At 37.0% G+C, this 25,830-nt stretch overlaps 1 protein-coding gene across 3 annotated transcripts in view; it reads left to right on the plus strand.

The window, feature by feature from the left end:
- The window catches only part of ACYP2 (acylphosphatase 2), a 46,733-nt gene extending 28,358 nt beyond the window's left edge, over window positions 1–18,375 (plus strand). For 2 of the 3 annotated variants that reach the window (XR_008234700.1, XM_052783946.1), the window contains one exon: window positions 17,411–17,531. Coding sequence is in view for 1 of the 3 variants with exons in the window: in XM_052783944.1 (XP_052639904.1) it covers window positions 17,411–17,525 (115 nt within the window). In the remaining 2 variants the exon portion in view is untranslated. Of the gene's footprint in view, window positions 1–17,410 lie in introns of all 3 variants that reach the window. The other variant, XM_052783944.1, reaches the window with a different exon arrangement.
- The last annotated feature ends 7,455 nt before the right edge of the window (window positions 18,376–25,830 follow it).

Below are 25,830 nucleotides of genomic sequence, written 5' to 3' on the forward strand. Positions count from 1 at the left end.
AAAAGGCCTTTTTGGTGCCTAATTCCACTTAGTAGCTTAAAATACTTTTGAACTTCTATAAAATAGGCTTGCTTTGGGATTTTTTGGTGGTTTACTTAAGTCCTCTTTTTTTGACTAGAGATTCCTGGAAGGTGTATGGTAGAATGTAGTCTTCATAGTTATGCTTCATTTATTTTGTGTTATTTCATAGGGTTTAATATCAGTTGAAGAGACAACTTTACACACTGAATCACCACTCGTAGGCAATGAACTGAACAAGGCCATTACTCTTACTTTGAGCTGACCGATACCAACCCTATTTAAAAACTTTGCTAACCACTGCTGCTCTGAGAGCTCTTTCTTAACCTATGGGGTGAGTGTAGAGTCACGTGGACCGTATTGCCTGGATTCTGCAGCTAAAATAGTTATTGAATGCATATTATTTTAACATAAATTTGTCTCAAATACCTATTAAAAGTGGTGAATGTACATAAAGTAATAATTAATGAAAAATAATTTGCTTTAAAAAAAATTCTTTTGATCAGGTGGAATGATTTGTATCCTTTAGCCAGCATCTATCATGGAACAGTTTCATTATCTGAAAGAATTTTGCTGTAAGGGAAGTGTTTTGCATGCCTTAGCAAACACAGTCTCTTCCAGAATTCACTGAGGTGTGCTGAAGAGCAGTAAATAATAAGTAATTGCTTGGGTCTTGGAATTTTCTTTAAAACTGAATTTACTTTAAAAAAGTATCAGGAAAGAGTCCAATTTGACTGTTACGTAGTAACATCATAAAACAGAGATTTAGGTGTTCTTTATCACATTTTATACAAAAATCCTCAGTTTTTAGAGCATGTTACTTTGGAGCAACCTACAAAGTGATTTCTGTAGAAGCACATGAGTGATTCTGTTTGTGTCCTTATTTGAAAGTGTACATAGTTCTTTGTTTCTCTTACTTCCACCTGTGAGCGTATGGATCAAAGTGAAGGCTTGTTCATCTTCACCTGTCACTTGATCTTCCATCATACACTGGAGATGTTCTGTGTCAGGTTTTACCCTGATGTGAGACTTGACTGCACACCCTTTATTCCTGCCATCTACAAAGTACCCAGCAACTGAGTAACCTCATCAGGAGGTTTAAAGTGGTGTCCTCATTCTCCATAGACTTTTCTGCCAATGTTCATGCAGACTGTGGTCCTTTTGAGCATAATGGTGAAGACCATAGGATATGAATGCTGATGTTCTGTCTTTAACTGTGCATATTTAGGCACAGAATTATTGTTCATACTTACTTGCTCTATCTTTGCCGTGTTTAATTCTGTTTAAAACAACTTCGTTTTTTTCCTCTGTGCTTTTTGTTGATGAGTAGTTCTCTATTCTGTCCTAAGTACCAATAGTTCATAAGGAAACATTGTGCCAGCTGTATCTTTGATGCACTAGCAAGGACCTGGGATTTTTGACTGTCAGAACTTTCTTGTGGAGCTAATGGCAGGCAACATAAATTAAAAGCTGTGTTCACAGTGCTTAAGCTGCATGATGAAGTGTATATGTGGCAAGGTAGCCTTGATTTGTGAGAGTGACAGTAATAGAGATGGAGGAAGAACTGGAGGGACAAAAAGATTTTTCCACATATAAATGAATTGGAAAGCTACCCATTATTCTGAATTAAGTGCTCTTTGCATCCCCTTTAGCATCTATGTCTATGTTTGGGGCTGGTGCCCAGCCAGGTTTCTATCAGAGTTGTGTGGCTGTTCTGTTTAAACGTAGCAACTTTGAACTGTTTATGGTTTGTTAAAACTACAGTCATGTAACCATTTTTGTCCCATATGCTCATAGTAAATGTAATTGTATTAAAACTATACATAGAGATCAAGGCCTGAATTGTTTATGCATAGTTTTCTGTTCCGGTAATTTGTTCTTCTTGGCATTCTCCCTGTTACATTTTTTTTTTTCACTGTATTTTTTCTTAATCTTGTCAGTAAGTCTTGTGTACATGTTTAAGGAAAAGAAAAAGTTACTATTTTCCACCAAGTGCCCTGTTGCTTCAGTGTTTTGTCTGTTTCCTAGTTGGTATTTGCTGGTCATACCAGTGGTGTATCAATTGTATATCTGGGAAGAATGCATTACTTTTTATCCTAATAAAATCAATGTTTTGCATTTTGTGAAAGGTAAGAAACTGTCATCCCTTCATCCAGTTCTTGGATGCCATCCAGCCTTTTGGATACATCAGTGCTGTGGTTTTGGAGAGAATCTGCTCTAGCAATTTGGAGTGAACTTTCTCTGTCTCCAGACAAAGTGAAGGAGCAGCAGATAGGCCCAGCACTGTAACCCAGGTTTGAATGTATGGAGAGGAGTCTTAGGGTTTTTTTTCTCTACCATTAATTACAATTTGATTAGTTGGGCAGGGTTCTTCTGGCTTTGTTTTTATCATTTTACTGCTGCTGTAAGAGCAAGGCAAAGCAGTAGATAGTAATATTTAATTAAATATTCTGAATATCGACCGTAATCGTGTTGCTTTTTGTCTGGATTAAGAAGGGTGTTGCCTCTTCAAGTTCGTACTGGATTCCTTTGCCCGAGAAGCTAAATCCAGATTTCATAAGCTATTATACTTAATCCTTGAGTTAGTTATATTGAGATATGCTTACCAGTTGTTTGGGTATATTTGTAATGGATCAGGCTTTTGGGTTAAATTCTTATAAGTGAATATCCTGAATAGGGAGCTATTTAAGTGGGTGGTTAGCTTTCATAGACCTTCACTGAACTGATTTTTAACCTGTCTTGAAGGTGAAGCACTGTTGACAGCTGAAATAAGAAATGGACCTTTCACTATTTATGAATTTTGGGGCTTTCTCTTGCAGTTTTGGAAAGCTGAGTCATGAAAAAGGTCCAACAATTCAAAGAAAAATGGGGTGGAAATAATTATTTTAAAGCTGAAATGTGGAGTTTTATCTATTTTGGGGGATAAAAAATTAAGAAAATGTGGTAGTATTTTTCTACATACTGTATCAGAATACATGGATAAATAAGCAAACTTGCAAGAAGGAATAAAGGTGGTTTCTGTCATTAAAGCAAAGGAGAATGAAAGAATAGAATTATTTGTACCATAGCAGTAAAAAATCTGTCAATACTTGAATTATGAACATTATGAACTCTTGTTTCTATTGTTTAAGTAAACCAAAAAATATGTAGGCAAGACCGTAACATCCTGTATTAAGTTTAAAGCCAAAACGGATGTACTGTTTTAATTCAATAAAAATCCTTTTTGCTGCTTTATATTGTAACAACAAAGTTGTTCTCTAATAAGAGTAGAGATACATTTTCTACTTGCAGGCACCTTCATAATAACTCTTACAGCTTTTCTACTTGAAATGCTATATTTGCGTCCTGTAATGAAGGAACAGGAGAGCCAAGTTAAACGTGGGAACTTTTAACTTGCAATACAGTGTTGTTGCTTTATTGATGCTACACATTATACACTGAGAATTTCATAGATGTGCAGGAGAGTTAGACGTATGTTTTACTTTAATGAAAGTTCTGTGGCTAAATTCCCTGAGTCGACAACTGTGTACTGCATTGTTTATGACATTATATATGTTTAATTCTTAGAATCAGCATTACAAGTATTCACTGTCTAATGAATTGCTAGCAGAAGTCCTTGATGACTGGGTTTTGACATCTATTGACTTCTGAGTACCACGATTTCCAGTCTCCTGGAGTTGTTTGGTGCTCCTAAATACTTTAGTGTGTAGTTTGGTATGTGTGTCCAAAAGGAAAATGTCCTCTGGTGGTTAAGATAGCATTGGTATTCAAGAGTTTGAAGTATGTTTTGACTGACCATAATCTTTGAAAATGCAGGTCTTTTGAATTGGAAACCTACATATATCTGAGAATATGTTCTATCTAGAAGTGTTACAGTAAGGATCTAGCTCTTTATATATTCTTGTCTACACTATGTATAATGCAGGTTTTGCCCCACATAGGCTGTATCTATACCTCTATTTACAGAGTACTAGCAGTTGTGTTACTTCAGACATATTTGCATGTGTGTTTTTTAATGAAAATTCTCATAGAATACTAAGTTAATAATTTCTCCAAATACAGGAGAATGATTCAGTATGATGTCAGAAATGAAAATTTTACTTTGCATTTCTTGTATTTCCATAATATGTTGAACGAAATGGTGATCACACCTGCTTGTTAGAGGTATAAAGGATGAAATTCTGATTCTGTGCCATTGGAAAGACTTCAGGGATTTCAGCAGGGTGAGAAATTCACACAACTGGGCTCTTTTCCTACAGAGAGTGCTCTGGTATGGTCATATCCCTTCACTGGAAGCAGCATTGTTCCCAAAAGGAGTGGCAAGTAGTAAAAAGACAAATAAGAGTGCATCATCTTACCTAGTACAGGTGGTGTAGCAGAGGACTTCTACAGGGGTGAAGTTATTCCCAAGTTATGTACTGAGGGAAGAAAGGGGAGTATTGGTGGTGGGGATGCAACCTGTAGGGTTAGGAGAAATGGTGAAATTAAGTGTTTGTCTGTTTTTCTCCTTTTACTGGTACCCAGTTTGAGACCCTGGAATGTGACTTGCAGAAGTGATGTGCACTGAGCTCCTTCCTGATCTCAGTTACATTTGTTTGGTCATGAGATTTGTCATATAATCATAAATATTCTTAAAAATCAGGCCTTGCTTATCTCAGAACGGGCATTCAAATTCCTGAAGCTTTTAGTGTCTTTATCTGCAGCCAAATCTGTGGTCTAGCCACCCTTTTCATCCTGAGTTTCATTGCAGCTGTTGTAATGTGAAGTTCATATTTAACTGATATGATTTCTATAGTGTTTGGAGTATTTTTTCTGGACAGCAAGGAAGCTGGAGCATACTCTTGTTTTTATAAAGTGCATGATGACATGAACTGTTCTGACAATTCTGCAAAATTATTATTTTAGAACAGCTCCCCCTAATCATACACTGCTTATGTTTGTAAGCTTGCATAACTCTTTGTCGTAAATTAATAGTTTTGTTTTGCTTCTGAGGTCTTGGGGTTGCAAAAAAGGAAAACATCTTTTATTCTCTGTGCACTTGTAAATGGCCAAACAAACCTTTGTGAGCAAATTCAAAGAGCATGAGTGCGTGCCTTTCGAGAGGTTTTATTCTAGGAAACCTGCCAGTCATTAATGCCAGCATTTCAACTCTCTGCCCTTGGAAATCTTTGTCACTTGAAGTACCAAGTAACTCAAAGTTTATTTTGAAATTAGTTATTTTAAATACTTCAGTTACTTCTTCACTTTAAGAAAGCATTAACTTTGGACTGTATTCCTGAATCCCTTCTTAATTTAGTGCATGTTAGCACAGTTGAGTCAGGAATGTTACAGTTAACAAGGAAAGGGCCAAAACCTGCCCACAGGTGATCACCATCACACCATGACCATCACAGGAAATGCTGAGTCAGGAAAGACATAATGCAGCTGAGCATCTGTGACTATACCAGTGAATTATCCCATTTCCATGAATTCTGTTGGAAAGCCCTTTCTGTGGGGTGCATGCAAGCTTTGTAGTGGAAAACAAAATTTGTTTCAAAGTGGTGAGTCATGACTAGCCTGGTAGCATTCACTACTCATCTTTTTGTACATTAATGAGTCACTTGGTAATTAGCTATAAAACCCAGGTTTGTCAAGCATATATTAATGAAGTATTTGTACATAACAAATTTCAGTAAAATTAGCTGCTAGTGAAATTAGTGCGTTTCTGGGATTTTTTTGTAGTTCTTAATTCACATTACAAAACCTACATAGTCCCTAGCAGCAGTCTAGAGTGTGAAAGTGATCAGAAACAGATCTGTCTGCTTTAACTGTCCAGGCAGAATAAAATTTCAAAAAAGGGGGAAGGGAAAGAAAGAAAAGGAATAAATTACAGAAAACAAATGAGATGTTTGATACTTTTTGACAGCCCCTGAAGCTTGAGGGAAAGATGAAGAAATGGGAAGATTTATGAGTTTAGGAACATATTTATACTTTGCCAGTAATCTTCTTCTTACCAAGCATTTCACAATATCAAAACCCTTTGTATATTAAGAAATTACAACATATTACACTTACTCTGCTGTTATAATCTACCTTTGTGAGAGACAGTAGTTAGGTGGCATTGCCTGAGCAATGCTCTTGAAAATCTAATAGTTTATACGCTCAATTATATACATAAAAAACGCAGAGAGCTGATTTCACCTAACTCTTACTGCTTATTTTTAAAATGTCTTAGTGTTTCATTATTAAAGCATGCATTCTTAGCTCATTGCCCATAGTCCTTCTGAAAATGTGTTTTTAAACAATTAAATGAAAACCAAACAAGTTTATTTGGACTAGAAAATATTAAAGAGAAACTCAGATTTAGCTAGGTGTTACCCATGTCAAAGGAATATGAAGTTATCCTAAAAAAGAGATAAATAAGTTTTCTAAAATGGAAATTCTTTGCAGTGGAGAATACTGCCCAGCTCACTGCACATTTAAAGTGGGCCTGTTAACATGTTGACCCAAACCACCTTTTTTCCAGACTTGCCTCCTGATGCACATTTCTGCTCTGGCAGCTTACATCACATGAAGCATAAGTGACAAAATAAAAATTTTCCATTGTGCAAGACAAGATGCTCATTAATAGTTAACAATGCCTCTTTGGAAGGAATAGTTGAAAATAGTATGGGCCAATCATCTTCCAAAGATGGTTTCCTTGGTTTAGGCCTTTCAGATGTTTGTTTCTTGTAAGTAGTCGTAGATCTTTGTTTAAATTTCATAAAAACAGAGGTCAAGTCTCCCACTGTACTCATTAGAAGTGTTACTGTTGACTTCAGTAGAAATAAGATGCTGTCTTCAGTAGAATTCTGCTTTTATTCTAGTTTTTGAAGTCTGAAGCTCTCAGTAACAAAAAAATGTACTGCTAAAGGGCAGATTCTAATGAGTCAGCAGGAAGATGTCCAAAACTAATGGAAAGTTTAGGAGGAAAGATCAAGTCCATTATCCTCATAATAATAATTTAAAAAAAGAAAAAATCAGTAAATCTGCTGGTTTGCTTTCTCTAAGTGGTAACTTTAAGCAGGATGTACCATAGTTGACTAGAGAAGGTAATAGTTTAGGATTTCCAGTCTGGCCTTATTTTTGTAGGAAAAAGATGGGTTTTTTTCCAGAAAGAAATCTCTATTTCTTGATTCATTTTATCACTGCCGCAAATAAACAGGAAAAAATTTTTAAAGAAATAGTCTGAAACTCAGTTTTAATAAAAATATGTACAGCACAGGAACCACTGAATAGCAAACAACATGTATCAGATCTTATTTCAATAAATATTAAAAGCCTTGTTTAAAAGAACAATTTTTTTTATACAAAGAAGCATTGAACCAAAATACATGTTCATGCTCTGGTAGCTTCCTTAAATAGCTTGGAGCTTTGATGTTAAGTGTGTTTATTTCTACTAAGTGAGTATATTCATGACAGCTTATACACCACAGAAATGGACTTTACCATAGGTGTGCTTACAGCACTGTTGCAGCTCACATGAATTGGTCTTTTTTTTCTTCCTATCGAGCTTTTCGTGATATTAATAGAAAGTATAAATCCTAACAATTAGAGATGTTACAAAGCTGATTTGAATAATGTAGACATATAGGAAATCAAGTAGCCTATGGCTGAGAATTATTTTTGGTTCTCTTATTCAAGATCTCAGCTGATACATCTAAGACACCTCCTATGGGAGTAGTTTGGGATCATGACTTGAAAGGCTTCTTTAGATGATGTATTTAATACCCACCTGCAATGATGGCCTGTGGCATTTATGGACTTAAAACCAAAGTGCCCACAAGTGAAATGATAAATTTATGGAACTTATAAAGCCAGTAGAGAAAAACAATCTTTATATTAGGTCTTTCAAGAATGGTATTTTTAATGTATATGAAGTCGTAAGAAAAACATCATAAAGAAGTAATATGTTAAAGAATGAAAATAATTTTCTTACTTTAAATGAAATACAACTCTTTGGGATGTGGCAATATGGAAGATGTCACTTCCATAAAGTCTGCCTGCCCTTGACAGCATGCCAGAGGCTTGGCACATCTCACTTTTGTGCCCCTGCTGCCTTAGGCTGTTTGCTGTGTCTGGAGACTTGCCTCAAGGCAGATGAGACAGGCTAGACTTTGGGAAGTATATGACTGCTTTTAAATACAAGATCTGTTTCTATTGTTTATGGAAACAATAAATATGTAACAACAAATCCTAGTTCTTGGTAACTAATCAATTGCAAAAGGGATTTTATTTCTGGGGAATATTGTATATACATCTTGTATACCATGGGTACAATGTTACCTTCCTTGTAAACATACCATGCTGGGTTCACCTCAAGTGTGTTATGGTGTGCTGGAAACCATAAATAGCTCTTGTTGAATAAAGAATGTAATAGTTGTAACATATCCTTATGTTAATCTTTTGCTTCCTCCTTATTGTAGCTATATTTATAATGGAAAAAAAAATACACCATTATGACAGTAAGTCTTGACAAAGTCCAAATTTTCTCATTGTGTAAAATTTGAGTAGACTATTAGCTAGTATAATCTACTTAGTGTTTTTCTGAACAGTTGTGCTCTCTAGTATAACATTATTAAAACATTTTCCTGATCTTTTAATTCATATACTAAAACGTCTACTATTTCGTATCACAGTTGCTTAAAAAAAACCTCCTTGAGATTGCAGGTTAAAAAGATAGGTGTAGCTGCTTCCTTTGAAAGTGTGCAATTTAAATTACCATATTAAATCATGTAGTGTAAAGTCAGTTGAAAAAATGGAGCTCCACTAGCTGAATGCTTAATAAGAAAATTTAAAAACACTTTTGCAAGCTCTAAGATAAAAATAAAATTCTCTGTTGTTGCATATTTTTCTGTCAACAGCATCTACTTCTATAGAGGCTAGACACCATATGTGTTGCTGTTATCCTTTCTTTAAAGGTAATTTTTAAGTCCCAACATATATTAATCAGTTGGCCTAATAGCAAGAAGAAAACGTATGTGAAATACCAACATATCGAAGTAAGTATTTCAGCTTAAAATTGTTTTGGCTGAGATTTTTGTGATAATCTGAGGAGTGGGTTTTGTTTTCACTATAAAAATGGGTAGGCAGATGTTCTGTGCGTACAAAAGCAATTGTACATGCACTTCAGCATGAGGAACAGCTGGATGACTAACTACCTAATCTGTGCTCACATGTGGATGCTTATATAAGGTACTTTGATAGAAACAAGTCACTCATGCACGTTTTGAAGTGAGCCAACCTGCAGTATTCAAACAATGGTATTCTAGGGAAAGGTAAATTCATGTACAGTCACTGCAATGCTGGAAATATTAAATATTCTCACTCAGACTTGCACAGTGCTCTATAACGTAACGCTTTAAAAATGGTGATGCTTCCCTTTTAAGATCTCTATTTTTTAAAATTGGAAAGGGCCAGTTTGCAACTTCTCAGTGAGTCTTCCTGGTTTTCAGTCTTTTAGCTATCCCAAGTACTTGCAAAGTAAGGGAGACTTTTGAGGAAAATAGTAAGAATCCCAGTGATGCTTGAAGGAATTCACTGTGTTTTGGTGTGGCATTGTTTTTAGTTATTGCATAACAAATTAATCTGTATTTTTTTGTGTAAATCTGTCTTCTGCGAATCACATAGAGGATACAGGAAGCATGGTAGTTATGGGGATTGGTCCTCATATGGTTTTATGTCTTTCTCCCTTGCTGAACCTCATTACCAGAGAACAGAAAAGTGTTGTCTTTCAAATTCTTGATTGCATTTGTCATCTGCAGTTTTCTATCTTATTTGAATGCTTTCTTGGACTGTGGATGCATGTTGGTTTGATATGAATTCTCCAACTGGATGGCTGTAACTGGGTTCCCTTTACTGTAGTGGCTGTTTTACCAGGCGCTATAATGAAATGGATTTTAAGTAAAACTGAATTGGCCAAAGTGTCATGATTCATTATGGTCTTCCAATAGGGTTGCTTTGAAATAGCCAAGGTAAGGGTTTAATTAATATTCTCAGGTACAAAATTGATGGTCAGAGGCAATAGTACTTTTCTCTTTGTTCAACTCTAATACAGCCATTTGTTTTAAATATAGTTTATGTGGGTGATGGGTGCTAACCAGTTTCTAAGCATTAGAACTAGCTTTTCTTTTCTAGAAGCCTGAGTTGTTACACTAACAGCAACAGTTCCTCCTCATCTAAGCTTCCTGTTTCCTTAGATTTAATAGATGTGGAATGAGAAATAACTTTCAATTGCATTCTGTGCAGTGGAGTAGGGTTAGCCAAAATTCCTAGTCTGCCTTGTGAGCCAAATTGTACCCTGTAGAGGCAGACATATTACAGGGAAAAAATACAATAGGCCTTTTTGCTGCTTCTGGCTCTCTGGTATGTTTATTGCTTTGGGAAGATAGGACACAAGCTTAATAGGAAATTCTCTTTTGTCTTGTACTTTCTGTAGGTCAGTGTGGACATAAAAGCTGTTTTGAGTTACTGAAATGGCTGAATTTGGTTTTACTTTTCGTTTACTTCTTTACTCTGTTGGAACAAATTTCTGCAACATTTCTTAGTTTTTTCTGATAAGATCTATGAAAGAAGCCAAATGTGACTTGCCTAACACGGTTCAAAGAGACATATTCTGATAACTTTTTAATAAAAATACACTTCTTATGATCCCATGTTTAAGTAAATTATTAAATTCTACTTGAAGTTGACCAAAATTAATAGGAAAATGCACAACAGATCTTTGCATTGTATACAAGAACAAAACAACTTCATACTTGGTTTCATTCATTCTGGGATAATTCCTCCTCTTTAAATTAAGGTGTGAATGCATTTAACATAGATCAGATATGAATAACAAAGTAAATTTGAGGTACATAGAGTCAAATTCTGTGCTAATGCAAACTACTAATGATCACTTTTACATTAAAAAATCTTGCTGATAACATACACAATGTGATGAAGATTAACATACAAGTAATTTTTCTCAGGTTTATAAATAGAAATGTGACACCAAAATATGTATTTGAAGCTTATTCCGTCTTGTGTCACACAATACCTTTAATATATCAGATTCTGCTAATGGGCCCTTGCTGTTGACGTTACTTTCAAATAGTACCTCAAAGAAAAGCTCATCATGTATTCTCTAGCGAAATGCTGGCCTTGAGTGCAGCAGGGTTTGACAGAAAAGGAAGAAATATAAACAAATTAACAACATTTGTCTGACAGCTGTGTTTAAAAATACAAAGCCAAACACTAGTTTTGATTAAATATCTTTCTTCCTTTCTAAAACAGTTACAGAACTTCTGCTAAATATCCAATAGGCCAAGAAATTCCTGTTGTCATGGTGCCCAGAGCAGCTAGTGAACAGGCAGCAGCAGTGGTGCAGTCCTCCCTGCACCTCCAGGCTCCAGCTCTATTCTGGGGCACCGTGCCTACGCCTGAGCAGGTTGCTTCATTTCTAGCCCACCCACTTGTTGGCCTGTATCCTTAGACTACTGGTGGCTTTCTCTTTTTTTATTTTTTTTGTTTTGTTTTGTTTTGTTTTAATCCTTTGAAGTAGCCTGTCACTTGGCTTTGATTTGGTGGACTGTGGTGGGGTCATCCTAATAAATGTGCTAAAATTCCCCTCCCTTGCACTTCGCCTTGTTTTACCTCTACTGCTTCCCTCCTTCCTTTTGCAGGTATGTATATGCAAACGGCATGGACATGTAATTAAGTGCAGACGTTAGATCCTGACCTAGTGTGGACTGCTGCCAGCAGTGATTTTGGTTGTATATCAGGCAGCAGGCACAACAGTCTAAAACCCACCCTTTGCCAGGGGCGATTGCAGCAGTTTCCATGGCAGCTTGGAGGCCCCTTGAGCAGAGCTGTCTACAGGCAGCAGCTTTTTGGGTCAGGTGGCTTCAGGTTTTTACTCCAAGCTACAGACTAGTTTTGAGAGCTAAAAAATTACAAGGAAGAGAGGATGAAGGCCAGTAGGAGCAAGTTGACTGTACATATTGCTTGAGTCCTCTTGACCTTATCCTGCACGAAAATATTAGTAATTCTTCCCAGGATTCTCCCCAGGATCCCTCATGTATTTTCTTCAGAACCTGTTTTCTCCACCTTACTAAGGTGTTGATTGCTTTTGCTAAAGTTAAAATGCTAAATGTGTTTTTTTCAGGCCACACTATGATTCAAATCATGTCAAACAAAACTATTTTTAAACACTTTTGTTACTAAGTTTTTTATCCTTCCTGCTAGTTTTTTCACAACATGGAACCTTATATATTTTGTTTCCAGATTCCTATTTTACTATTAGGCTTCTGCAGCAGGAGCAGAGCTGTTGGGACAACGGAAAGGCTCTACAGTAAGCTGAGAGATGTTTTTACTATACAGGCTACTAGACGCTTTACCTAGATGTGAATTTCAGGTTTATAAAAACAAAGGTTTTGGGTAAAATATTGCTAGCCCTTATGATTTTAGAGAAAAGCTTGAAAACCATGGCTAAAGTTCTTTCCAAAAGCTCAGAAGCCAGACACCAATGAAAAAGAATTCCACATTTCTTCTGCAAACATTTAAATATCAGGATTTATGAAAACTTGACAGTATTGTTTCAGAATACAACAACATTTTGGAGGTATTTTATAAATATTTGCAATCCTAGTCTATACGCTGTCACAGATGTAAATACAATCTTCAAAAAGCAACATTCTCGTCAGTATTTTATCTTAAACAAAGGGAAATAAAGTGTAAATAAACCAGTGCCTTTATTTTCTCTCCCTCTAAATAAAAGTACACATTTCTTTTGTTCCACTGTAAGTGACACTGTGGTTAAGGTGAGGAGAAACAAACACATTCCTAAACTGTGCCTAGCTCACCAAGTATTAATGCTGTAGGTAATTTTCAGGTCCATTTCTAGCACTATAAACTGTAAATTGCTCCAATCTCAGGATAAAATATTTTGGCTTTTTGTATACAGTAAATGAGCTATTGCAGAAGCATCCCATGTGTATCAATGATTCAATACAGAGTCTAGCACAGGAAAAATGCATTGTTCGTTTATATGGTTGTTTGGCATGCCTGCTGTGTAAAGGTGCAGAAAGGCCTCTTTCTTCCTGTATCAGAGTTACTTTTTCCTTATCAAAGTACGAAGATATTTCAGTCAGAGAATAGTGCCAACCAAGCCATTTATTTTAGAGAAATCTGTTTTATAACATAGGCTTCAGTTTAAAAAAAAAAAAGTAGTTATTCGGGGAAATCAAAGTTACTGTTCTGCTTGTAGTACTCGAAGTGCGGTGCTTTTTAGGGCTGTGCTAGTGTTATCTTGTATTACAGAGGAGGCAAGGCTCCTTAAATAACATTTCCAGAGAACTCTTCAGATTTGATCTGGTCAGGTTTCATTCCGATTAGTAGTTAACAGGTAGGCATGTGTGCCTCATTTTGCAAGACAGATGCCTGCTTGGAATACTGTACACAGCCAGGCAATTTCTGTGAGGATCTAAATCGGGATCGTGCAAACCCAGCTCTTTAGATGTTGTTTTCCAAAAATATGTTGAACAGAAAGAGACCAGTTGCCTAGGTAACAAGCCAGAGTCACTGAGCAAGGTTCATTTTAGTTAATGAAATGATAAAAGGAAAAGAATGATGGATCCAGTTGTTCTAAACTACTACGAGTAAGCCACCATCAATATGGGGATAGAGAAAGTGTGTGCTTAAGCTGAGCCAGGAAGCTGTTTCAGGCAGGCTGTCCTAACTGGGCCGAGGAAGTAAAACCCAGAACGGTGAGAAAATCAGTGTGCTCTGAGTGGCTTCACTAACAATGCCTGGAGTGTCAGACGTGCTTGGGAATGCTGTTTAGGTTTGTTTTGGGGTATTTTTGTGAGCAGCCCTGCCCAGATGTGGCAGTTGGGGTGCATGGGGCCTGGTTGTGGGGGACATCTGGGGGGTAAGGGGTGGTTACTGGCTGTGAGGCTTGTGGAGAAGCTTCCAGAAGGAGGTGGGCAGCGCACACCAGCAACAGCCAATTGTCAGGTGCCGCCTGTCTGAATGAACCAATCAGCTGGGTGTTCTTAGCCCTGTAGCAGAGGGCAGGAGGAGGGTGCTAGGAGTGCTGCACGCCCCAAGGAGAGACCCTAGGGCGCTGGCCTGCCTGGGTTCTCCCCTGGACAGGGAGGTTGTATAACTTGTAAATCTGTGATTAAAGTGTGTCTGAGTCGATCTAGTCCCCACACTGCCAGTTTGGTTTTGAACAGTGCGATTGGAGCATGGCCAAGAGCGGTTGCATGGCCATGCAGTACTTGAGAAATAAAACATGGTAGGAAATGGCTGTTTGGAGATTAGCTCTTGTTCCAGACTCATTGAAGCAGTGTAGCTTTAGAAATACATCCTTTAAAATTGAAGAGTAAGCTATATACTGTCCTGTCACAGACTAAAGGAATGTCCTCGTTTGATTCAGACATACCCCATGTGACATGCGAGGTGGAGGCTTTCTCACTTCTGAAGAGAAGTGGGTAGCAGCAGTGAATTTTCAAATGGATGCTATAAATGGCAAGCTAAAACTCCAAGTGCTAGTAATTGTAGCTAATCTCCTGCACACGTTGGGTGATCTGAAATTCATGGCATGTGAAAGACAATGAAGAAGGCTGAGTGAAGCAAGAGGAGGATACAGAACCTTTTCTTAACTCAGGTCTATTGATCTGAATACTAATGAAAGTTAAAAGCATTTTAAAAATACTACCCTTACCAAAGATATTAGAGATGACATTTTCTGCTCTGTAGATAAATGAGGAAACAACTATAACTGTCTACTGCTTTTAGCAAATACTGATTTCCTGCTCTCTTAGCTTGCAAAAAACATGCCGCTTCATAGTGTTCAGTGAATGGTCTGTCACTTGAGCAAAGTGAGGGAAGATCAATGAAGTCCTATTGCAAAGTATTAGCATCTTAGTGAAGAACTGAGTCCCTGTAGTCATATAAATCACAGGTAGGGAGCAGTTCTGTAACACTTCCTTCCCTACCTCCTGCATTAAATAAGGAGTAAAATGCATGCATCCTATAAAGAGTTTCCATGGAGCTGGATTGTTTAATTGGATTTTCATAATTTGTGCTTTATCCTTATTCATGTGAGTATACGGAGCTGACAACAAATAAAGTTTGCTCTGTGCAAAGTTTGCAGAGTTACTTTCTTCATGCAGTGGAACTTGGGAATTGGAAACAGCCATGGATGAATTTTGGTCTTATGTACAGTTGTGAAGGCTGGGCAAGGAATATATGTCTCTTGGTTTTGTCTAGGACAAGCTCACCTTTAAAATGAGAAGAAACAAAGTCTGTTCACTTGTGGATATCACATTAGTCTTCTAAAAATAACACAGATATAAGTAATTCAGTATTTCAAATACATGTTCTTTTTTCTCACTTAAGTACTTTTCTGCTAAATAAACAAGGGGCTTTTCAGATTTTTCATAATATGGAGCAAAATGGACTGGTCTATTACTAGGCTTCTTTCCTTCTGTTGAAATATCTGGTCTGCCTTTAGGGTTCCAGTGCAGAGTGGAAAGTTGGGTTCTCCTGTTTCACTCATGTACTCCTCCTATTCCTGTGTTATACTCCTTACTGGAAAGGCTTCATCTCCTAAAACAGGCGAGAAGGGAGGTTTTTCACAACCTGAAGCAAAGAACAAGAGGTGTGAAGATGTGTAAACATCTGACAAATATTTATTATTTTAATTGCTGTATACTAAATGAAGGCTTGTCACACTTTGAACATGAGATACCCATACCTGGTTTGTGTTTGCTAGGCAGTCTTTCCATACAGAGCCTCTATTTTAGCAATCAAATAGGAAGGGGCTCACATAGCTCTTTGGTACTGCAAGTCTATAATCCACCAAGCATATTCCTAGGGTTATATTTCAAAACACATGAGTACTAGGACATACCTGCTTTCTTAAAAAAGTATCAAGGATATATACTTCTTCATAATCAAGAGACTGTGTGTGGAGTTTCAAGACCAAGGTTAGTTGCATAGGTCCTGAATACAGGTTTGGAACTGTCCGTGCTAGTGATGAGACCAATCTTATGAAGGACTAGCACAGTTTGGAGAAAATTACTTGTCTCTGATAACCAGCTAAGACATTTGAGATGTTTTGCAGTGGTACATTGTGTCAGAAATTGCACACAACAACAAAAAACGCCCAACCAACCAAAAAAAACCCTGTTGCCACATAAGGTCTCTAACAAGATACATTTCTGTATCTCGGGTGTGTTTGATTTACTGGCTTACAACAAGCAATCTCTAGGCACAATTTTCATTATAAAGTCATCAAAATTAAGTCTCGCTGCAAGAACATTGCATTTTACAATGCTCAGTGTGATTTTTTTCAATGGATTAATTAACATAGCTGTTAAGACATAACTTTTATGGTCTTCAAATTGAAATTTAAATGAATAATGATGTATTTTTTAATACCAATCACAGTTAGGTATCTATACCAGTTTATGCATCATTAAAATTATAAAAAGTAATTGTGTGGAAATATTTCTCCTTAAATATGGTACACTAAAATACTTTCTCTTTCCTAGTTCTGAGACTTTAGTACAACAGAAGATACTGATAAAGTATTTTTTGTAAATAAACCTCTCTGGAAGCAGTGTCGTCTGCTGCACTTCAAGTGTTTGTGCACCTCCTTTTATCATACAATAGTTTGTCACTACTGTGAATTCACAAATTACTGCAGGATAAAAATATAGTGGGTGTGTGTGTAGGAGCAGCCATTGTGCTGTCAGCTTCCAGCCTTGATTACATTATGGTAATCTGTGTTCAGTACTATTGTCTAGTGTGCTGTGGAAGAAGGCAAGCACCAGCATAATTAAAGATTGGATTGTAATGCAAATACCTGCAAAATCACCACATAAGAATGAAGAATGCCTGCATAAAATTCAGTATTATTACAATGTAGTATTGCTTTGTGACATCATTTTGATTTTTTTTGTTTGCTTTATGTCTTTTTGCTGGTTTTGAACTTACTCATTTTTGTTTCAGTTTCCATTTCTTTTAGTTGTCAGAAAAGGGTAAACTGGCTATTAGAATTCTTTCTTCATAATATTTTTCAATTAGAAGGGTTTTTAGGTCCTTGCTAAAAGTATAGTCTTGAATCTGTAAAGCTAATACATATCTATTTTAATGCTATTAATAAGCACTTAAAAAGGATTATTGAAGTAAATCTGCTTTAGCCTTTAGTTGTATGTGTTTTTATGTAATATTCTGTAATAACTTCTTGACATATTGACACAACTTAAATAGTTTTTTTCCTTTTAAATGAGAAAAGGAGAGAAAACAGAGAAGAACTAAACATATTCTTTATATGCTAACCTTCTTACTTTTTTATATGCTAACCTTCTCACTTTGCTTGCAGGAAATCCTGGCTGAGTAAAGTTGGAAGCCCAAGTTCTCGCATAGATCGAACAAATTTTTCCAATGAAAAGGAGATTTCCAAGCTTGACTTCTCAGGATTTAGCACTAGATACTAATAGAAGAAAACATCACTAAGCACAAAACCATGATGTTTCTGCTGCATGATATTTTTTGTGCCTCCATAAAATGTCACAAGAGTATTTGGATGCTTTCTGTACTAGAGATAAATATAAATGGTCCCTGTTCACATGAAGTAAGAATTCTTAGTTGCTGTATTAGACATTTTACACCATGACTGTCAATATCTAATATCTAAAATGCCAATATCTAATTTATTGCATCTTGAAAGCTGGATAAATGGTTAAAAGTGTCAGTGATCATTTGTGCACAATGAGACTTGTTATATATAACCATATGGCACGTAATCTTTACACTGTGATTCATGTTTTAGATGCAAAATAATTAATGTATGTTCTACTGTTCGTAACCTCACCAAAAATACTTAACTATAGAGCTGGAACACTAAGAGTTCTATTGTAACAGCTCTGTATTATAGATCATGTTATTTGTGATAATTAGTTAAGATATAGTGGTACTTTAAAATAAATGTATGTTGCCTCAAACTAAGATTATCTAACCAGCTCTGGTTTAAAATTCTCTGTAATTATGCAGATAAGTCTTGGAACAAGATGATGAAATGTGTGGCCTCTCATCCCTTTTTCCTTGTCTACCTACAGCTTACATCCATACTGACTATAAAGGATGTTTTGATCTTTTTGCTTTTTTGATGTTCTTACTAAAGGAAAATAACTGAAATCTTCAATTTATCGATGTGTATTTGCTCCTTAGTTAACAATGTATGTTGGAACCTGATTCAACATGATGCATCCACACACATCATATCAAGTACGTGAAAGGTCCTGAGAAACTTGAGTTATGTGCTTGTAATAAATACTGGATAAGTCTTTGCAGTAGTGGATCTAATTCTCATATGTAGTGCTTTTTTCACAGGCACTAAGGAGTCTTATCAGGGCTGGAGCAGACCTATATCCTCACTTCTCAAGGACTTCTGTGTCAGGATTAGTACATACTGGAAGACTTTGGTTAGATCTCTCATATATCCAAGCAGGGACCTGCATGATCTGGCAGTATTCTCAGTTAATCAAGATTGGTGTGATTGTGCTATGCTGGAGGCTCAGGCTGTAAGTCCCTGTGAGAAGTGTGTAGTACATAAAGTGCAGTAATACTGCAGTAATGTGGTCATGCGGCCTCGGCTTGGCTCCGAGCATGGGCAGAGCCTGCTGTTGTCTGCCTGGGGTCTATCTAAAATGCCCTTTATGGGGATACTTAAGCTGGTATTTCCACTGCCTGGTCTGTATCTCTTCTAAGGATAGGTAGTGTCAATTTAGGCTAATCATCAAATTTGTGGGTTTGTTTTTTTTTTTTTATTTCAGGAGAGGACATTTCATAACTTAAGCATTATGCTTTTTCATCTGTGCAGAGCAAGGTGTGCATAGAAAGGTATTTCTACTGACTACTAGATTTATTTTCACTGGGCCTTTGTGCATTAAGCAGTAAAATCTCCTTTCTAGAATTTGGAGGAATTATTTATAAATTGTTATAGTTCAAACTGCACTTGTCTTCTATGATTATACACAAGCATCCTTTGTTGAAGTCATTGTCAATAACTCTTGTTCAACTCAAGTGATAAATGGCAAAGTTCACGTGTAGCGGTAGCTCAATACCTGTTACATCCTCTCTGAAAATTGTATCCTGCAGAACAGAAGTAGTTTACATTTTCCTTGAAGCTACCTGGCAGAAGATACCCCCTCAAAGGCATTTCCAGCCAGGTTGCTTTGCTTATATTTTGAGCAACAATGATAGAGGAAGGCAGGAAACAAATGGGACATCAGATACACAGGAAGACGAGTCAAAGATGAAATTGTTGTTTCAATGTGTTGGTATGGCTGGAGCTGGATGCTCATAAGGACTCAATTATTTTAACCTGACTCCACTAGAAATTCAAGGCTTGAGGAGGGAGTGCTCACTTTTGGGGGGAGAAAATGTGCAGGTAGAGAATTTTCTCAAAGTTGAAAGATGAAGAAATCTGTATGTAACTTTCTCACATATTCAAAACCAAAAAAATACTTGAAGTCTTGATATGAGCACTACACCAAGGATTTTAGAGTGCTTTTCTTTTCCTCACCAAGAAGTTTTTCAGCAGAAGTTATTTCTAATATGGTATTAAGCAAATATAATTCCTGTAATCTGTGGCCTATATACTGTAGGTCAGATCTCTTGTTGAGCCTGTTACAAGGGTGTTTATCTGTGTGACAACACTCAGCCTCTGCTTTTGCACTTGTTTTGAGCCTATCTGAGAAAAGGTTGATTCTGGAATACATCTATAACCTTCCTCTTTGTTTGCGAGTCAGCAATACTGATGTTTTCTATTTTCAGCATCCACTTCCCTCACGTCAGTGATATGACAAGAGGCAAAAAATACATGCAAGTTCTTTAGTGAGTTTAGCTCGTAGTTTCTGACATTATTCAAAACTAAAATAGATGTACTTTGTGTTGTGCCATAATGTATTTAACAGTTTTCTAACAGTGCTAAATAAATAGCACATAGTATGTGTTTCATTCTTAGGGAGGTTAAGATTTCGCTGAGCAAATAAGCATTACAGGTGTGTCTGTTTCCCAGAAACCCTGGGCAGGGTTTTCAGAGGAAGAGAAAAAGGGAATAAATATCACATTCCATACCTTCAAAGTTGTGGGAAGTCTTATAGCCAGTTGTACTTCTGGAATATACTCATGTAGAGTTTTCTGAAGTGCCGGGGGCAAAGGGATCTCTTCCATTATGCTTCCTCATTCTAGCTGAAGGTGGTGGCCCAAGGTGGTGGTAAGGGTAATAATAATATATAACATAGAAAAACGTATGTCCCTGTGAATTTAGGCGTTACTGAGGCCAAAGCCCATCTGTTATCAAGCTGAGGAATTAATACTTGACTTACTGAGTGCTGCTGGCATCCTGATGCATGGCCATGGGGAAATGCCTTCACAGACATTTTAGGCTCTTTTTACATTGCATTGAAATCAAAATTTAATGCATCATACCTGTTCTTAACTGTTGTTGCACAGCCATGTTTTATTCATGCAAATGCCTGCAGTACAGTTAGGATCCCGTATTTGTCAAGGCATATAGCCAGCTTGAGAAGTAACTTGCTTTATGCACAGGGAAATGTTTGATTTGCACAAAGTGGCACCTGCCTTACTTGTGGGGAGATATCAAGCTTGTAGGACTTTTGCCCAGGTGATCACCAGCAATAAGCAAATAATCCTGCATCTCCGTGGGGATATGCTGCACACAAAATGGAGGCTTGTACTGACTGCAAGAAAGAGAATAGATTGAAGTTTCTAAGTAGCTTACATGAGATGGTGTTGTCAAAAGCACATTGAAGCGGAGTAGTCTAGAAGACAGCGTGTCATTGTTGCTCTCCTGAAAAGGCTATTATAAGTGAACAGATACCAGTTTGTTTTTTATAACTTGGGTGACTTTTTCCAAGACAGATATTCAAAGACTGTTCAAAGTACCTTCTGTTCTCTGTCTGAAAGATCCTTCAGATGGAGGCAGGATGCAGTCCTGCAGTCCAAGCAGGTCAAGGCTTAATGGTGAGCCTGTGGTGTGGCAGGAGGTAGTGGTAACTTCCATCTGTCAGCTTCCTGGGTAGGCTAGTGAGGCTGGCCTATGTGCTAGTGAATTCAGGGGTTCTGAAGTTGGATGAAGAGCTCGTCAGAGGGATTGGATGAGTCTGGGCAAGACACCTTTGCATTTGGGGAGACCTGAGCCATCTGTAGAACTTGGTTGCTTGCAAGTATTTTTCCATGCTGCAAGTCATGTGTTCTGTGTTACTGCAACTAATGAAGTGTTGCCTTGCACTTCATGCATTAATCTTCTCATTTTATTTAATCCTCAGATTCTGTTAAAGTATCATGAGTCCAAAATCATCCAATTTGTGGAAATACAGTGTGTGCAGAACATCAGAGCAGTATCTCTAGATTTAATGAAAACAGCATTGATTTTGAGGAGCCAAAGAATTCCAATGGTAAGATAGAAAAAAAGGCAAGAACAGTTGGCTAATTAGATGTCAAAACTAAGTTGACACCTTTTTCTTTTGTACTACATACTAATATCACTTAGTTATAACTGTAGATATCCTTTAATTTTATTTTGACTTATTTTTTAAAAATGCAATGTAGGAAGAACAAATTATGTGTAGGCCAGCTCCATTCTTGCTGTAAGTGGAAATAGTTTCCACCTATCTAAAGAGGATTGAGACTTCTGAAAGTCTGTTCCCGTTATTTCCAGGTTATTTGTGAATTCTGGACAATGCTGACTTTCTTGAAGGAAAATTTTGTGCCTGACTTTTATTCTGCTGTAATTTAACATTAAGACCAGACATTTTAATTAAAATTGGAGCTTAACTCCTAAATGGCCAGGCAATTTAAAAAAATTGTGGATTGGTTTATATTTGATTAAAGAATAAAAAAATTAATCTTCCCTAAGCAGTGTACAGAAGCGAGAGCATTCTGCCTCATCAGGAGTGATGGAATCATGTATTATGCTATCTATTCTCAATACTTACAATGTTGTAACGCAGAATAGGAATGTTCTGCTATACCTACTCATTCTTAAGCCTTCGTACAGAGAAAAGCATGATGGTATCTCCTACCATACTTTCTCTTACATAACACCAATCTGTCACTTCTTATTTTCTTGGTATCCTCTGGAGCTGCCTTTCTTGGCTTGCTTTCTTCTTAGAAAACTGTATGCATGTTTGCTGCTGGAATCCTCTTACTAGACAGAATGAACTGGATTAGTGAAGAGAGCTTACTGATTAATGTATAGCTACGTACTACTACCCGCTGAAAGTACTCTAATTTGAAGGGAACACTGTAATGAAAGATGAGGGCAAAAATTGGTGTATGCTATAATGTTTTTTAAAAGTTTGTTTATACAGTGGCAATACTGTAAATTGGAATTTCTGTAGTATTGTTCATTCTTCAAGGCTCCTCACAGTATCTTATGTAGTGGGTATAAGTACTAGTATTAAAGAGTCAGAAGTTATTTCTGCATCAAAACCAAAAAAACATTGCACAGACTTAAAATAACTATGCTTGCCCCAGTTCATTTGATATTAATACTGACATAACTGAACAAGAAATACTGAAATGGAAGATCAAAGGAGGAGCAACCTCAATTCTGATTAAAAGGGCTGCAGAAATGGATTGAAAGGTTTTACTAGTCAAAATTCAAGAATGGTTTAAATAATGATAAGGTTATTAGTTGTCTTTCACAATTAGGTGATCTTATTATAATAGTTAATATACATAAGTACAAATATAAATATATAAAAATCTTTTCTGATGAATCACTTAAATCAGTTGTCAGATGTAATCACCTTTATATGAGAAGGTAGCAGCATGAAGAATTACACTCTAAACAAGCATTAATGGAGGAGTATGAGAAGTTCGGCCCAATATCATCAGAGGGGAGATCTGCTGTTTGAAAAGGCAGTGTGGCTTCTCTTGTAACTGTGCAAATAACTCGTTGGTGTTAACTAATGCCCATGATTCCTCTATTTTAGAAATAGGATAGTTTTGTAACATTTCTTTCTGCATTTGAGTTGTTCCTGAATGTGGACAATAGGTTTTAAGCCATGTTTTTGGTTCACAGACGTTTGATCAGCGTCAAGAAGTAAATTTTGTCCAGCATAACCATGCACTGGTGTCTACTCCAGAAAAAAGGAACAATGCCCTTTAGGCTCTTTGAGACCAATTCTTTTCCAGATCTGCTATACGTAGCACACTAAAACCAGGCTGAATTGGAGGTATACCCAGAATCCCTAGGTTTCTCCGTTAGCTGAAAGGTAACCTGGCATTCAGTTGTATTTGGCAGGGAGATAACAAAATGAACAATGGAGAGACACAGGCTCTGACCTTGGAGGCAGTAACTTATGTTCTGTTGGAATGCTGCCATGGCCTTCAGTGAGAACAATAATTGGTCATGCAACTGGAGGAACACTACCAAGCAAGGAAACACATTATTAATGGGACAGTGTTTGAGAAGTGATAGATAAGATAAAGATACTAAGTCACTTTCTTGGTGCTGGCTTTGGTTTTTTCCTACTTAAAGAAGCATGACTGTGGCTTCAGGAACACTGCAAAAGCCTGAACTTTCTTGCATGAAGTTCACCACTTGAAAACATGCCAGATGCTGTGCTATCCCAAGCAAACAAGCAATTACTAATTTGTAGTTAAGAAGTTGTTCTGCAAAGAGTGGGAGCAGAGATAAGTGGATACATACAACCCTGAGAAGCATTAATAGTAATAACTAAAATTCCAGCTGAGGCATAGTGATGGTAAATAGAGCAGGAAGGGTGTGGGAACTGGACTTTTAAAAAGCTCTATGTGGAGAAATTTACCTGAAGTTGTTTATTTGGAGCTGCAGTCAATGGCATCACTGGAGATTTAGTTCTTGGTGAGCAGTATAAACAGAAAATGGCTAGGTGGGGAAGAGGGTCTCAGCAGAAGAGGTTCTATCTTGAAAGGAATTCTTGAGCTTGAGAAGGCATTCAGGAGCAAAAGCTCAGGAGATATGTTTGGAGCATGAAAAGAGAGGTCAAAATAATATATCAACTGCTAAGAGAATCATCTGTTGACATGCATGGCAGCATCTTGGTGCTCCAGGCAGATTACACAGTTGGGGACATTTGAGACTTACTGTGAGTCTTGTACAACTGTTGCTGATGTTTTGTATTTTTTCCCTGTTTAAAAACAACTACCCTCATAATATTCCTATGACATTACTACTACTGAACTATATGACTAGAGTACTGCTGAGCAGCTTAGTTGACTTGGGAGGAGAAATCTTCGCACCAGGTAGGAAAATACGTGTGAATTGATGTGTATCTCCAGATAAGGGAGGGGTTATAACAGTAACATCTCTTATCAGAAATAACCATGTCTGCAGTGACCCACTATATAACTCAGAGAGAAAAAAACCTGTTCAGTTTTCTAAGTTTGCTGACACTTTCAAATCAAAATGATGACTAAATAGTAATGTGTACTCCAAAGAATGAGTGATATACCAAGATGAATAGGATTTAGGCACTATTTATCACAGTTAAGCCATAGCCTGAATACCATAATGCTGATTACTTAAATTCATTATGCAGACAGTATAATCTAGCAGTCAGTAATGTGCCTCCGAGAAGGAAGAAACTATTTCTGTTGTTTTAAACTGAATTGTAGGCACACAGTGATTGACAAGATTGGGCTTTCTCTTATTTCTAAGATACGGTACTAACATTCGTAACAACACTTTGATCTGAAGCAAAGTCCATTAAACCCACTGAATTCTTACATTCTACTGTTTAAAGTATTCACAACTGTGAAATTCACCACTGCTGATGAAGGACCCATGTTCTACCTTTGGTCTTTCAGTAATATCATGACATTTAACATAGTCTGAAGCTGATGTTTCTCAAACTGAGAAATGCATTTTTTGATTCCTCTAGACTCTTAGCTCTCCAAGTTTGCTGGATTCAGATAAGCATGCAGTGTTTTGTGATAAATGCCTTCCTGAAGCTTTCCTGGCTAGAACCGCCAGATGAATAAGAATACTTAGTGCCTTTCAACTTCCAGTCACGCAACTACTTTATCAAAGGTAGGAAGTGTGATTTGCCAGACATTTGGAAACTAAGGCACAGAAAGGTTCAAAGTTTTTTTGGTTTAGATAGTAATTTCAGCTGTAAAAAGGGATATTTACACCTTTGGAACTCTCAGACTTTGGGATTGTAAAGCTCACTCAGCACCAAGGTGCAGGTTAGGAATAGAGAGAGCATAGTACCTTCACATGCGGGAACTTGAGCAAACCATATTTGTACTTAATGGATACAGAGGTATGTCAATGTGTACATGTAAGACATGTTGGAGATGCTTGCATCATCTCTGTTTAAATAGCTGGCAGCGCATGGGTGCACATCTAGGTTGTATTTATGTGACCAGCCTTTGTCCTGTGGAATAAACAGTAGTTCATTTTTACGGTGTTAATACTCACTCCTGAGATTCTTGTCATCAGAATGTTACAGGTCTGCACACAGTTATTTGTAGAAATTATCACTTATGAAATAACAATTTTGTTCTGATTTAGCCATAAAACTTACTCTTTAGGTGGTAGGAAACCTTGCACGCCTGAGCTGCCCTTTTCTTTGGTGGAAATTCTGTAATATTTTGAGAAGAAAAAGAAGGAACAGAAATAGCCACACAACTTCTGAAATTTTTGGCTTAGTCAAGATATGTTTAAAGTGCACAGATGTTCTGAATGAAGTAACTTAATTGTTCTGAAAATACTGAGGTGGC

The sequence above is a fragment of the Harpia harpyja genome, chromosome 4 (genome assembly GCF_026419915.1).
Source record: "Harpia harpyja isolate bHarHar1 chromosome 4, bHarHar1 primary haplotype, whole genome shotgun sequence".
In the NCBI taxonomy this organism is placed as follows: Eukaryota; Metazoa; Chordata; class Aves; order Accipitriformes; family Accipitridae; genus Harpia; species Harpia harpyja.